This window comes from Biomphalaria glabrata, chromosome 14 (genome assembly GCF_947242115.1).
Source record: "Biomphalaria glabrata chromosome 14, xgBioGlab47.1, whole genome shotgun sequence".
In the NCBI taxonomy this organism is placed as follows: domain Eukaryota; kingdom Metazoa; phylum Mollusca; class Gastropoda; family Planorbidae; genus Biomphalaria; species Biomphalaria glabrata.
This window is the reverse complement of record NC_074724.1, coordinates 11,173,654-11,190,059: the sequence shown is the minus strand read 5'-3', so window position 1 is coordinate 11,190,059 and position 16,406 is coordinate 11,173,654. Positions and strand designations below refer to the sequence as shown.

General features: G+C 31.7%; 1 protein-coding gene across 1 annotated transcript; it reads left to right on the top strand.

Annotated features, from left to right (window-relative positions):
* The first annotated feature begins 1,161 nt into the window (after positions 1 to 1,161).
* Positions 1,162 to 15,588, top strand: LOC106058320 (sodium/potassium-transporting ATPase subunit alpha-like). Its single transcript, XM_013215711.2, has 16 exons — positions 1,162 to 1,469; positions 6,209 to 6,385; positions 6,561 to 6,764; positions 7,299 to 7,412; positions 8,601 to 8,735; positions 8,847 to 8,964; positions 9,347 to 9,615; positions 9,741 to 9,939; positions 10,033 to 10,144; positions 10,248 to 10,380; positions 10,504 to 10,696; positions 10,912 to 11,794; positions 11,900 to 12,074; positions 12,188 to 12,318; positions 12,622 to 12,723; positions 13,080 to 15,588. The coding sequence occupies exons 1-16, from the start codon at positions 1,443 to 1,445 to the stop codon at positions 13,198 to 13,200; spliced, it is 3,093 nt and encodes a 1,030-aa protein (XP_013071165.1). The 5' UTR covers positions 1,162 to 1,442; the 3' UTR covers positions 13,201 to 15,588.
* Positions 15,589 to 16,406: the final 818 nt, after the last annotated feature.

Sequence of the window (16,406 nt, the reverse complement as noted above, 5' to 3'; positions counted from 1 at the left end):
GGATACGATGAAATATGTGGGGACAGATTCTGCTAATGTCTACAAATACAGAACAGAATGATGCAGACCACAGGAATGATGGATCTTTAAAGATTTTAAAACATTTAAGATAAGATAGGCCTATAGGTGGGCTATATCGTGCAATAAAATTTTGAAGGCAGTGATATAATACAGATCGGTTTCGGTTTCAACACCAAAAAAAAAAAGGCTGACCAATTTAATCATTTAATTTGTCTAATGGTGTAGCATGCAGCCCTACAGATGACTTAACAAATACAAGGATGAATTTTTAAATCTTGGCTTTAACTCCAGCAGACGTGAGTTCCTCGAGCGACTTTAATTAATTGAGGTTGCATGAATACGTTTCTCTATCTCTCTTTATAGGTCTATATCTTTAGGTTCTTTCCAGGAATGTTCACGCACAGAATAGTAACGATGAGTAAATGGCCACCTGACCCGTACAACCCTAACAATGCATCATCATCTGGATCTAATTAAACGTAAAAAAAAATACTGTAAATCAGCTAAATATTGTTTATATCTGATAAATTGCACACGTTCCTTCAAAAGAGAGGATAGCTTTACAAACTAATAATTAAAAAAATAGGTCTACGTTTTATTACCAGTACTGTGAATTTATGTTTAAAAAAATAATGAATTTCGTAGTCCTACTTTTAAAAAATATAGCGGTATTTAATAAAGGATGGGAAAAAAAAGAGAGTATCGTTTCTCCTATATAATATTATATGGTGTCAAATTAAATTGCTGAGCTAGCAAAGTGACTTGTCCGTGCTGCGGAATACACAGGTGAAATGACCACTTAAAAGGCGACTTAATTAGTTTTTTTCACACCTTTTTTCTTGAGTCAACTAACAAATGTTAGAAATAATACACAATTTAACTGTCTAATTTACATACTGGACAACACTGTTAAAATTACATCAGACAATATCATCGTCTAATAAATATAAAGCATAAATTTAAGGTACCAGAAAGCTATTATAAAGAGAACAAGCGGCGAAAGGATTTCATTTTGTATGATTGTGTAACAGTCCTTAATGGCTATGTCGAGAGCGCATATAATTAACATTATCTTTAGGACGGGGGCATATCCTGAAGCCACATGAAGGTCGTGGTATAAAACTCTCGTGTCACCCTCAAAGTGTACCACTTTCTCCGCCAGCATAGATCGGGGCGGACATAGATCTATCTATTTCGTACTGAAATAGGTAGAACAATGATAAAATAGTTTGGAAAGGAAATTAAGTGGTGTTTTAATAGTATTCTGGCTTTTTTTTACTGTGTGATAATTAACAAAAAAAAAACTTTAGTAAATAACAGTGTTTTTTTTTTGTTCAAAATATATTTTATTGTGTGCATTCCTCGTTGGTCTTGTTACGTCACTAGAGTTCAAGCGCCACCTTACGACAGTCACATCCACGATGGCGTCGAGTAAAGTTAACCAAAAGGTAAGGAGGATTGTACGAGTGTTAATTTTCGAAAATATCATACTTTATTAGATAAGAATCTGCTTTTTGAAATCAGGACGATTAATTTTACAAATCAAAATTCATTAACTGTAGTGGTATGCTTTGTCCTGATTTTTTTTTTAGTATTCTATAGATCTAACCCTGTCTCTCATCATGTTTTTTTTGGGGGGGCTATTTTAGGCAACTAGATTTCTAGATCCTAGACGTTATTTCCGCATTCGGTTAGGCCTGTATAAAAGTACGGTCTTATCAAGATTATATTTGAAAGACACGTTTATTTATTGAATTCAGTACTGAATTTCGATCTACACAATTTATATTTAGATTTGTTTCAACCACACTCTTTATTTCGTTATATAAAGAGGTATAGACTATAGATGTAGTCTATATTCTAGATAGAAAAAAAAAAGGTTCATCCGGCTCATAAATATTCATTCGCCCCTAAAGGTCAGCTAGAGGACGTTTTAGAGGTTGTCAGCACAAGTCATATATACCTCTACCTCCCCCAATAGTATTATAAGAAAAAAAAAAGGCTAAACAATTTGATCATCTTTTGAAAGTTATTTAAGGACCAAATGAGTCATTGCAAACTATTTTATTTAAAAATAAGAAGACAATATTAAAAAATTTAATCTACTTAAATTAGAATAAGACCCAAACTTAAAGGAAAAACAAAAATGCAGCCCAGTACTTGTAGACCTAAAAATAAGGCTAAGTAGTCTACACAATTAAGTTACACAGACATATAGGCCTATACATATATAGAGAGCCAAATCACATGTATGTTGAATGTAGTGAATAGTAGTGATTAAAATTTTAAAAATAGTTTCAAAATAATATTCAATATTGAGATACCGTATTAGACTGTCACTATATAGTATGTTTAGTCACAGTTTAGTGAGACCAGTGACTAGTGATAATTTGACAAGTTTTGGAATACACATCAAAACAATCTAATTCATTTATCTAGAAGCATATTCTACATTATTATAAAGTTTAATAAAGCACTATTTTAGTTTATCTACCATTAAAATTACTAATAAAAGTTGTGAAATTAAAATAAAGTAACTTTTCTTTATTTATAAATAAGCAAAAAACTATGATTTCTAATGCTAAATATGTAATTTAGATATTCAAATAATTAATTTAAAATAGATCATATCACTTTCATTATAGTTATGGTCAAAATTTTAATATGATTTAATGCTAATCAACAAAAATATATTTAATAATATACCCAACTTTGAAAAATCTTGTTTAAACGGGTTATAAGATTTCATGCTATAATCTCAGTCAATGATACCCAATTATTTATACTACTCAGAGTGAATGTTCCTTGTCACTCAATGAATTAGTTGAGCATATAATCTAAATAATTTTCCCTTTAAATTTTTTTTTACAGAACTAACTTTAAATGATATGTAGTAGCAGTATGGCTAAAGATAAAGGGTCATCAACCTTTCTCAGATAGAATTTAGTCAGGCCTGGTTTAAAAGTATTTGTGTAAATCATCCTAGGTTTTCAAACGTTAGTTATAACAATTTGCTGAGTTCTTGAAAACAAATGGCATCATTTAAAAAAAGGTGCATTTACAGTTATACTTCATGATGTTCTATTTACGATATTTACTGAGCATTTATACTACAGCCGGTATAGTCAGATATTGAGCCTGAGAAAAATGTAGTTCTGATATTAAATATATGTAGTATACATGGCTTTTCTAAGTTAATAGATAAAAGAAATTAGTAAAAAAAATATAATTAAATTTTTATTGTATGTTTTATTTAAAATGACTGGTTTATAACATAAACATAGTGATGTGTCAACCATTTCTACTGTAAGTAGGGAGGAATTATTATTATTATAGCTTTTATATAGCGCTACTTTCATGCTCAGAGCGCTTTGATCCAATCTCATTTGTGGACCAGTGGGGGGAAGGGGTATCTAGGAGTTGGTTTTCTGTGCTGCCTTTAGGCGTTCAGTAAACGCAACTCTGCCCGAGTTGGGTGTCGAACCTCGAGCCCTCTTCTAGGTAGCCAAGTTCAAGTGCGCTTGGCCCCTCGACCACGCTTCCCATGGAATGAGTTAGATTTTAGTCAATCATCTCCTAGAAGTCTTGTTAACCCATTAGCTCTTTCTGCAGTTGGAGACGTTTTCCCGTTTTTGTCCTAAACCGTTGTAGAACATTTCTAAAATCCCCCATTCAATATACTTGATTTAAACTTTTTAAAAAGATTTCTTCTAGTCTCGTTGCAAGTGTGATTACAAATCATTTTGGAGATTACCGATTCTATTTTTAATAAAATTGGGAAGGTTTTTTCATTTTTTAAATAATTTTTCAAACGAATAGGCCCATAGCCCCAGTGTATAAGCCACCACGTGGGAAAATGAGTATTTTTGAAGTTTTTTATATTCTAGTGGTATTAAACGTATATATTTTTTAAAACTAGACATATAGTTCTATTTTTTAAAGTTGTTTGTTTGTTTATATGTATTAGATCTTCAATTTGATTATTTTTTCAAAATACATATTTTTTAGGATTTTTTAAATATGGAGTTATCCCTCCTTGCTTAGGACTTTGGAAGGGTTTTTTTCAACCAGAAATAGGAGCTATTGAGTTAATGGTGAAATCATAAAACTCAAACATTAGTGATTTCTCATGTGATCAACTCAAATTCTTTACACTGACAACCAGCTTCTATTATTGCTATTTACCTTTAAAAATCATATTATAGCTTATGTCCATTTGCAAAAAAAAAAGTATTGAATGTATTTAATATAAATGTTTATAATACTATTTTTAGAATAAGATATGATTTATATTTTCAATTTATATATATATATCCAATTTAATCAAAAACATTTTTAATTCAATCAGACATAATATAGCTTAATGATTAATCACACTTTATCAGATAAAAGACAAAGAAAAAAAATATGTTGACTGATATTCTTCCTTTTTTTCTTTTTCTCTTAATATTATTCTACTGTTTACATTGATACAAATGTGAAAGCATCATTCAATCATAAGAAATGTACTTAAAAAGAATTGTAACTTAGGCCATAAGGATAAAATTTATATGTTGAAGTCATATACAAATATATCAAAATTCACATCCACACTCAAAATGTAAAAAAAAACAAACTTTAAAATGTTATAAGTGTTTTTTTGTATAAAAGTAAAAAAAAAAAAGCCACATGAAGTAGAGATTGTGAAGACCAGAGTACATCTGTCCTTGTTGATATATTAATGTGTGCTTGTTATAGTATTTTTTTTTTCTGTATTGAAAGCTTTCCTCAAAGTTTATATTGTGTTGTTGATTTGAGATTATTTTAAGTTTTACAGCAGCTTGTAACATTGTCATTTTAAGATACAAGAAGTCCTTTTTTAACCTGAAATAAAATAACCATTTAAATAGTTGAATTACTGAATTGGAAAACATTTTTTTAAAGATTCAAAAAGACACATTTGGAGATTAATGTTAAAACTGAATCACTTGGGTAATCTGCAACTTGGGCTATGACATAGCACTTGGATCAGTTAGTAATTAATGGCATTCTATATATCTTACTGGATTTAGAAAGAGGCCTCTTTAATTTGACAAACTTGTGAAATCTCAAATAGATTGGCTTAAATTAAAGTAACTTGTAAACATAGCAAATCCAAACAAAAAGCACTGTGACTGTGGAATATTCTAATTGGCCACCCTTAGAATACTTGGCCAAGAGAAAATAGAAAGCATCCAAGTAGTTACAATAGATCCAAGACTCACAGTGAAGATCATAGTGTGTGGTTAATATAATTTTGTAATTCTAGGCTTATGACACCACATCCAAGAATTGGGAAGTTCATAATTGTGCAACAAAATCCTCTTTTTAGAAATTGAATATTTTAGTATCACATATTTGCATCTCAAAATAGGTGAACATAGATAATATGCTAAAAATAAAATGCAGATAATATGCCAAGAATAAAACAGATAATATGCCAAGAATAAAATAGAAATATGATGCATAAAAACTTGACTGTCAAAGACTAGGTCTTACTCTCTTATTTTGAATCTGCCTAAAATAAATTTCTCCAATATTTTATAAAAAAAACAATAACAAATTGCAACAGAAGAAACAGTACTTTTTAGCATCCTTAGCTATATTTTAAGATTTACAATAACTTCTGGAATAAAAAAGAATGCACAAAACCTTTTGTCATTCTCACAACCAACACACTATTAATGATAGTGAACACATTCTCAGTGCAATACAGTCACATCTTTTAAAAATAATTACCTCAGGCATATTTTATTACAAATCCTGTTGGCTGAATCTATCTTCCCAAAGAAGTTGAATGAAAAGTTAATGCTTACACTTTTGGGCTAGCAAAATTGCCTCTTGTCAGAAAGAACATATATATATATATATTATATGATAGGCCCTATATATATATGAAACCAGTGCTTCATATATTTTACACTTAAAGTATATAGTTTATACTGAATTGTTTCTTTATCTGGTGATATTTATAAAGGACCTCTTATGTTGTAAGGATATATATATATATATATATATACACACACACATATATATATTCATCCATCCATCTCAGTGCCTCTGCACATCTTTCTATTTGATCTGTCCTGTGCATTATGTCTTCATGTCTGGACTCTAAGCTACTGCATATCCATTCAGAATGAAATGAGTATATTTTGTTTTTTTTAAGGGAGGCCCTCGGGCTGAAAGCTACAGATATGCAGTTACACCATCGGGAGATGACAAAAAGAAGAAAAAGAAGAAGGGGGAGGAGAAGTTGGATGAACTTAAACAGGAGTTGGATATGGATGAGCATAAGATCCCCATTGAAGAATTGTACGAAAGAACTGGGGCAGATCCTAACAATGTAAGAATATAAGCATTTTATACAACCAATAAAAATGTATATTAAAACATTTATAAGAGATTCATTTCATTTTTTTTTTTGTTACTTTATTAGATTTTTGGAACTAAAATTACAATTTATTCAACAAACGTTAAGCTTAGCACTATGTCATTTTATAAGCCTTTTGTTGTTGTAGGGCCACAGTGTGGAAAGAGCAAAGGAAATCCTGGCCAGAGATGGCCCTAACCAACTGACTCCACCAAAGACAACGCCAGAGTGGGTGAAGTTCTGCAAAGTGTTATTCACAGGATTTTCACTTCTACTTTGGATTGGTGCTATATTGTGTTATATTGCATATTCCATTCAAGCTTCTCAGGCAGAGGATCCACCTGGGGATAATGTAAGTACCTTTTTCTAAGAAAAAATATAAAACGTTATGCTGTAAATAAACAAACCTTTGTTAAAAAAATAATTTAACGGTACCCTTATTATTCTTATATTTACTTAAAAAATTTTGTTTCAAAGAAGTATAGTAGACATTTTTGTACATAGGAAGCCAGAAGTTTAACTTGTCTAAGTTTTGCTTTGACTCCACTTTCTATAATTTTCCATAAGAACTGTAAAATAATGTTAAAAAAATTTGTCAAAATAATAAAAATTGACTTAAACAAAAGTCAAGGGGGACTCCTTTTTCTTCTTTTTGTTACTATTATCCTCTGTCTTATATCTCATTTTTTTTTCTTAAGTCTGTGTTTTTTATTAGCTAAATAGCATTTTTTAATTCTGTCAAACCATAACAATGCTACATAATTAGAGCACAACCATTTTGATCTCATCATTTTATCTGACCTTTCCACCTCATCGCCTTTTTTTTTTTTTTAAATTTTTTAGCCATCTCTTCTTGTACATGAATACATATTTTTGTCATCTACAGTTATATCTAGGTATTGTGCTGACAGCTGTAGTGGTGGTTACTGGTTGTTTCTCATATTATCAGGAAGCCAAAAGCTCACGTATTATGGACTCTTTCAAAAACATGGTTCCTCAGGTGTGTGTATTAAAACTTACTTAATGTCACCATTAAATGTTAACTTATTTAATCTTATTTCCTTTTTTTAAAAAAAGTTGCTTTTCACTTACATCAAAGCAAAGACCCAGAACTCTAAAAAAAAATATTTAAATGACTGCTTATTAGATTCATTTTAGTAGCTTTTTGGGGGGAGTGGTATTACATTGGACTTGTTGAATGTTCATTACATTTACCGGGCAAATACAAAATGAAAATATACAAATTAAACAATAAATCTAGTGTTAAAAATGTAAAGCCTAATGTAGACTTTTTATTGTTTTGTTTTATCCATTGTGGTATTAGTAAATTTATTTTAAAAATTTAAATTTACACATTTACAAAAAAAAAAAATAGTTGTATTTATCTTATTTAACTACTAACACAGAGAAATAAGGAAAAACAAGCATAAAAAGCAAAGAACTCTATCCAACTTAGTGACGAACTAGCCCTAAAACATCATCTACCCAATAACAGAGAAAAAATTACCAGATTCTCAAATATAACTCCTGGACTTAACTACAAACAACCAACCATTAATACATAACTTAACACACTTAATAAATAATACTCTAACATAAGAATCAAACCCACTGGAGCTCGAAGTAGGCATGACACAACTCCCACTTTGTAGACACTGCGCCCACCCATATGAAACTGTAAACCATATCCTTTTTTAATGCCCCTTCCTAATCCACCTTAGGCAGACCCTACTACCACTACAGTCCAACATAACCAACACCCTGTACGGCAGTGCTGAACAACTGAAGAAAATAGCACACTATTTTTCCTTGGCATAGTCTGCAAAAGAGCTGACAGCTCAGCAGCAAAAAGCTGGCTAGAAGAAGAAGAATCTTATTTTGTACTAGACATGGAGATCCCATAAAAAAAAATTAATTTTAAAATCTTTTGTAACGTTCTATTGCATTGTTCTGCATTAGAAGTGTATACATCTTCCTCTACCTCATCATGCCATGTTTATCAAATTATCAAAATAACACAAAAACATTATTTTTCTGCTACCCAGTTAGTGCTCTATAAATGTTAAACTTTAAAAAAAATATACTTGAAAAATGTTTCATCACATTTTTTTCAATTAAATATTTTAAAGCTGAAAGAATCCTTTCATACTGAAATATATTTCTAACTATTTTACTTGTATAATTTCAGTATGCAATTGTTGTTCGAGGAGGACAGAAATTAAGTATTCGCGCTGAAGAGTTAGTACTTGGTGATATAGTTGAAGTGAAATTTGGAGATCGTGTACCTGCTGATATCAGAGTGATCTCTGCCCATGGTTTCAAAGTAATATACTAGCTCATAATGTTTAGATAAATATGATGTAATAGGTTTTAAGTTTATCTCTGTGAGCTATGCTTGTTTTCATTACTTAACACGCAACACATCTTACTACAGGTAGATAATTCTTCACTAACTGGAGAATCTGAGCCTCAGACAAGAACTGCTGAATTTACACATGAGAACCCACTTGAAACTAGGAATTTAGCTTTCTTTTCCACCAATGCTGTTGAAGGTACATTACTCTAGTTGTTAGTAGCTTACCGCTTGCCACTAATTACTGTCATGTGTAAAAAATATAGTATATTAAATTCTAATGCAAGTAACATTTAGTTGTTTTCCAACTAGATGAGATTTATTGCTTCTTGATCTTGCACAAAGGATTATCATTCATTTTTAATATCCATTGTGTGAATATTTCTATTTCAAGATTGTGACTTATTGATAAAAATTAAATTTATTTTAAAATTTTCTTGACAAAAAAATGAACTTCATTGTTCAGTGTTTCACTATCCCACTAAATTTTTAAAAGAAAAATTATTAGGTTGTTTTTTTTTTCTTAACATTTAAATTTTTTTAGAAATAAATGTTTCATACCTTTAATAAATTTTATTTAGGAACTTGCCGTGGCATTGTGGTCAAGACTGGTGATAACTCTGTGATGGGACGTATTGCCAACCTTGCTTCAGGCCTGGAAGTTGGAGAGACCCCTATCGCTAAAGAAATTGCCCATTTCATCCATATCATTACTGGTGTAGCTGTGTTTCTTGGTGTTACCTTCTTCATCATTGCTTTCATTCTTGGATACTTCTGGCTGGACGCTGTCATTTTCTTGATTGGTATCATTGTAGCCAACGTACCTGAAGGTCTTCTAGCTACTGTCACTGTAAGTAAAATTTAATTTGTTATCTCGAAAAATTAAAGGAACAAACAATATTGGGCTGTTGTGCATTTTTAACCTCCGTGATCAAAACTTTATACCATTTATTTAATTAAGATTTTTTTTAAAAGGTGTGCTTAACACTGACTGCCAAGCGTATGGCCAAGAAAAATTGTTTGGTCAAGAATCTGGAGGCTGTGGAAACTCTGGGATCCACGTCAACCATTTGCTCTGATAAGACTGGAACTCTGACTCAGAACAGAATGACAGTAGCTCACATGTGGTTTGATGGACGCATTATTGAAGCTGATACAAGTGATGATCAATCCAGTAAGAATTTAATAAAGATGTTTTTTCTTTAATGTAATAGTTTACAGTATTTTCTTACCACTTATTTAAAAAAAAAATCTTAATTTTGCCTAGATGCCTCCTACTCTCGCAATGACCCAACCTGGATGAGCCTGGCACGTATTGGTATGCTCTGCAACCGTGCTGAATTTAAAGTGGGACAAGAAAATGTACCAGTACTTAAAAGGTAGTTGACAACTGACTTATGGAACTTTTTTTTTTTTTTTACCAGATCACTTTTAGTCATATTTTCATCTTTAAAAAAATAACTTAATTCTCATTTTTTTAAGGGAGTGCAATGGTGATGCTTCAGAATCTGCTTTGTTGAAATGTGTTGAGCTGTCAATTGGCAATGTTACAGAGTTCAGAAGACGCAATAAGAAAATTAGTGAAATTCCTTTCAACTCAACTAATAAATATCAAGTAATTTTTCTTTATTTTATCAACAATTATCATTAAAAGCTCATGTATATATAGTTGTTTTTTTTTTTCATAATCTAGATTTAAAAAAAAAAGTTCCTATAAATTGTGTAATGCTCTTTTTAGGTATCTATTCATGAAACTGAAGATCCCAATGACCCAAGCTTCTTGCTGGTAATGAAGGGTGCACCTGAGAGAATTATGGACCGTTGCTCCACAATACTCATGCATGGCAAGACACAACCCCTAGATGACAATTTCCGTGATGCTTTCAATGTTGCCTATCTCGAGCTGGGTGGACTTGGAGAAAGAGTCTTAGGTCAGTTTTCTTTCAATACAGCCCTGGCACAATTAATTAAAACTTTAAAAATATCTTCCCATTTTGCATTATAACAAAGCACATTTTAATGCTGGATTATAATGTAAAGGGTAAATGTTTAAGAATTGCTGTACATGTTGATGAATATACTTTAAATTTTTTTTTTTCTTTGTTTTAATTATCTTTTATCTAATTTAAAATGATTTCTTCTTCAGGTTTCTGTGACTATGTTTTACCATCATCTGAATTCCCACCCAATTATCAATTTGATCCTGAAGGTCCCAACTTTCCCATTACTGGACTTCGTTTTGTTGGTTTAATGTCTATGATAGATCCTCCTCGTGCAGCTGTACCTGATGCTGTAGGCAAATGCAGAAGTGCTGGTATCAAAGTCATTATGGTTACTGGTGATCACCCCATTACTGCCAAGGCCATTGCAAAAGGTGTTGGAATTATTTCTGAGGGCAGCAAGACTGTGGAAGATATTGCTGCTGAGCGAGGATGCCCAGTAGAAGAGGTGGACCCAAGAGAGGCTAAAGCTGCTGTTATCCATGGTGGTGACCTCAGGGACATGACCCCTGCTCAGATTGATGAAATTCTAATTAACCACAGTGAAATTGTATTTGCTCGTACATCACCCCAGCAGAAGTTGATCATTGTAGAAGGTTGCCAGAGACAGGGACAAATTGTGGCCGTAACTGGTGATGGTGTCAATGACTCTCCTGCACTCAAGAAAGCTGATATTGGTGTTGCCATGGGCATTGCTGGAAGTGATGTCAGTAAGCAGGCTGCTGACATGATTCTCTTGGATGATAACTTTGCATCAATTGTCACTGGTGTTGAGGAAGGTCGTCTCATCTTTGACAACTTAAAGAAGTCCATCGCCTACACTCTGACCTCAAACATCCCTGAGATTTCCCCTTTCTTGTTGTTTATCCTGGCTGACATTCCCCTTCCTCTTGGCACCATCACCATCTTGTGTATTGATCTTGGCACAGACATGGTGCCTGCCATCTCACTGGCTTATGAACAGGCAGAGCTGGACATCATGAAGAGATTGCCCAGAAATCCTCTTAAAGACAAGCTCGTCAATGACAGGTACATTTTAAAAAAAGACTTGTTTAAATTTATACTAATGCAATATTTGTTGAATTTTCTTACAATGTTTAGTTGAAACTTTAAGTTGAGGATCTTGTGTTTCAGATTGATCAGTATGGCCTATGGTCAAATTGGTATGATCCAAGCCACAGCTGGCTTCTTCACATACTTTGTTATTATGGGTGAGAATGGTTTCTGGATGAGTCGTCTCCTTGGTATTCGCAAAGAATGGGATTCTTTGGGTATTAATGACTTGGAGGATTCATATGGTCAAGAATGGGTAAAGTCTTTAAAATGTTTTTATATTTCTGTAATTGAAAGTTATTCTAATTTATTTAAGTTATGTAATTCCAAAGTTTCTCTGAATTTTTTATGTGCTTTGTTTCTTCTCAGACTTACTCCCAACGTAAGAAACTTGAATATACATGCCACACTGCTTTCTTTGTGTCTATTGTGATAGTGCAGTGGGCTGATCTCATTATTTGTAAAACAAGGCGTTTGTCCCTGTTCCAACAGGGCATGAAGTAAGTCTTTATGCCATAACATCAGAGTGCGCATTTATTTAAAGCTTGAGCGCAGATCTTTTATAAACTTAAAAAATGTCTATCTTTAGTGTTTCAAATGTGTTCAAATGATTCTTCACTAATAGAGTTAAAATAGTGTGTGTTTTTTTTGTTTTCATCTTTAAAAAAAATGGAAGAGAATTGTATGAAAATCCAATGTCTAGTTAAAAAGTAATATACAGATAATAATAATAATTTTATGAACTTTTGGTCATGTAGGTTTTAAAAAAAATGAAAGTGAAATCTATTTTTTTATTTTTTCAGAAACCATCGTTTAACTTTTGGATTGTTCTTTGAGACTGCCCTAGCTGCTTTCTTGTGTTATTGCCCTGGATTAGACAAAGGTCTTCGTATGCAACCTCTTAGGTAAGGAACCATGTTGGAGATTTATATTGCAGGGGAGAATTTAATAATTAAATAGACCTCTTAGGGAAGTGATTAGTGTTTTATTATTGGTAATAGAAATATGGTTCCTCATTAAAATATTTTGTAAGCTTTATTAAAATTTTTTTTTTCCATTTTCAAACTGCAGTTAATATTATTTAATGCTGATTTAATTAAAATCAATATACAGTTTATATACATACCTGTTACTTCACAAAAATTTAATATACTTTTCATATATTATTAACTGTTATTGTCCTATGGTTTCATAACACATATATACATATATATTTTGTCCGTTATTGAGATTTTTTTTTTTTTTTTTTCGTCTTGTCTAGATTCACTTGGTGGTTAGTTGCTTTGCCCTACAGCTTAGCCATCTTCATTTATGATGAAGTGCGCAAATTTATACTTAGACGTCACCCTGGAGGATTTGTGGAGAGAGAGACTTACTACTAGATAGATGCATAAAGAAAATAGTTTGTGTTTGTGTTGAATAATGAATCTGTCATGGAAAGTTATGAAGCAAAAGTTTTAAGTAGATTGCACCTGCAATGTAGGTTGTACTCATTTTTAAAACATGTATTCAATACATAAATTTATATATATATATACATTTACTTATTTGTGGAAAATGTGCTGTTATTTGGTTTCTGATACAAAGAAGAAAGTGTGTTTTCAGTGTACAAGTGAATGTTTTTTTTTTTTTTTTATTAAATCTAAATCACTGTTAGTAAGAAATGAAGTTCATGTTTGGTTTTCATAGGTCAGTGTAGCAGTGTGACATGATTTGTTTCTGATGTATATTTCACATTATATTACCACTCAAATTAAAGGGTTTGTGAAATGTGTACAAAATGATTTTGCTTTTAATTATTTTTTTTTTTTTTTTGTTTGGATTATTTTGTATAGTTGTATATGTAATTATTTTTGTATTAGGCTGAGCTGATCTATTAAGATTAGGGTGTGTATGTTTAAATGTTAACTTAGGTATTTGTATTGAGAGCTAATCTTGTTCCAATAAGTTGTATCTGAGTAGCCTGGCAGACTCCAGCTCTCAATATACTTACAATCTGAAGACTAGTCAGATGCCCCCCCTTCCCAACCTACATTTTTATTTGTATTGAAAGGGTTTATTAGGCATTAAGAAATACTAAGCAGTGAAGATGTTAAGAGGCAATTGAGATTTATTATTGTTCACCATTAAACATGTGAAGTAGCCTATTAAAAGTGTTTCTTTTTTTTTTTTGGCTTACATAACATAGTTGCCCTCAGATGTTCATTGCACAACGCACTGTTTTTTTTTTTGTTTCTGAATGCTATATAAACTCTGCCAGATAGCAAAGAGAGGAAGAAATCTCTACGTAGCATGTTGAAGACTAAACAAAAGTTTTACAATCTATTTTTTTGTTTCGGGTTTAGTGTTCTGTTTGCTTCTCCCCACATTTGAATTTAAAAGTGTAAAAAAAAATGGTTGTTGATATTTTTATCCATATCATTTACTAGATCAATCTTTTAAATGTGGTTCCATTTATGTGCATTTGTTTTGATCCATGTACTGTTACTCATGCCCTAAACAGCATCATGTTTTTAAAAGCTGTTACTATAGGTCAGTGGACCGAACCAGCCAGGTTGTTCTCAATGCAGTATACAACAACGCAAGGTACACACCATCTAGATGTAATTATGGAAGACATGTGATAATAAAATTAAAACTTGATTTTTAAGCATCGCAGGATGAGGGATTAAATCAAGTTGAAGGCTTATGTGTGAAGTCTGGTTTGATGAAAAGGACGATTTGTACACATTTATGTTGTAATATATTTTTTACTTCTTTTTTTCCACATAAACTTTTTTAAACAAAATTAATGCTGATAGATGTAATAAGAGCTTTGATACTTCAGCATTGTCAAGGGATAAGGATTTTCTTTCCTTACTCTTATTGACTTGTTGGTAAAATGGCTCATTGAAATGTTTTTTTTGTTTGATTATAAAAAAAATCATTTATTTTAATCAGGAATCTTTACTTTGTACTAGTTGTAGTTAATTGATTCATGATTTGATTTGTTTGAGCCTGTGCAATTGTTGCACATGTTTGTGATGTTTGGCAGGGGTATGTTTTGAGTACTGCAAGTGAAAACTTTAAAAGTCCTTTTCTCAGCACCCTCACCTTTCTTTACTCCCCCCTCGAGGGAACATTAATGCCTCTAACATTATGGCTTCTAAGCAGTATTAGAGCCTTTTACCTAGGACTCGTGAGGAGTGCTGATGGACAACTTTGCAAAATACACATTTTGTATTGATGGACCAGAAAAATGCATTTTAAAAGTTAAAAATGTGAATATTTTTATTATTCATTTGCTTCATTTAAAGATCTTGTAGCTAATTTATACCAGTTTATATATATATATACTACATAGTATGTTTCAGTAGCAGTTGAACGTCCTAGACTTGTACTAGCCTGTGTATTCATTCTGTTGTGAACATTTCAACAAGAACAAAATGATAGCTTCCTCCCAACATTCCATTTTATGTTTCCTTTTATAGCCTTATTCCTGATTAAAAAAAAAACAACTGAATCCAATCCACCTTTAATTTAATTAGGTTCACTACTGTGTGCTTACCAAAGCTTTCTTTGATCCTGTTTATATATGCAGTGGTCAAACCAAATCAGATGGTTTACTTCTGTAATTATATGTTCTTAATTCATGCCTTTCTACTTAGGTAAGTGATAACTATCACCTTTTTTGTCTTATCAAGCAGATTTTGTTTTCTATGTTCTTACTATTAGTCACCTCTTATGTCATTTTTTAATGCAACTTTAATCGAATAAAGATCTTAATATCACTTCTTGTTCCATTTTGTGTGAGTTTATGTGGAAGTGTATGCAAGTCACAATGTGGGTGTTTGTGTGTAGTAGTAGTAGATTGACATTTTTAGCTATGTTGTAAACATACAACTAGCTATGTGTTTTTTTTTTCCAATTTTAATTTTTTTCTTTTTGGTTTTGTTCTGGTACTGTCCACCAGATATCTTATTACATTTTTCAGTATATCTTTATGTCTCAAAGTTAAGTTTGTAAAAGCCTGGCTATCTTAAGTTGAATGTATACATAAGTGCTGAGAGATTCTTCAGCATTTTGTCTGATTTAACACACCTTGTAATCATCTATATTTACAAGATTGATATAAATGTGTTAGTAACAGAGATACATTAACAGTGTTGCAGTTTACAAACCCAATAAATCTGAAGCAAAAAAAAAAAAAAAAAAAAAAAAAGGGATGGAAGCTTATAATTTGGGTCTTTGTAGCAATCTTTGACATAGTGATTCCTCTCTCATCAAAACAAGACAAACTGTTTTTTTTTTTATATTAAATACAATTCTTTGTAAATTAATTTTTGGTAAGATATGTTTGGCTTATTTCTGTAGCAAGAAGATTATTATTACATCCCCCACCTTGTTGATCTGCATGCTGAAGCAAAATACCTTATCGTTTTATTGTCAGTTTTCTCACACTTAGCATGTCCTGATCAGGTCAAGAGCCTAGATGATTGATTAATTCTAAGTAAAAACATTTCTGTTGGACTCGTGATATTGCTAGTTAATATGACGGCGATCTTCGTGTAGGCTATGTGTGAATATGTCGACTACGTTTAATTTCACA

Excerpts from the sequence above, each read along its gene's own strand:
- LOC106058320 (XM_013215711.2), top strand. The coding sequence starts at position 1,443 with ATGGCGTCGAGTAAAGTTAACCAAAAG. Across the intron at positions 6,386-6,560 it reads CTGGGGCAGATCCTAACAAT|GGCCACAGTGTGGAAAGAGC; the intron begins GTAAGAATATAA and ends TTGTTGTTGTAG. Across the intron at positions 9,940-10,032 it reads TACAAGTGATGATCAATCCA|ATGCCTCCTACTCTCGCAAT; the intron begins GTAAGAATTTAA and ends AATTTTGCCTAG.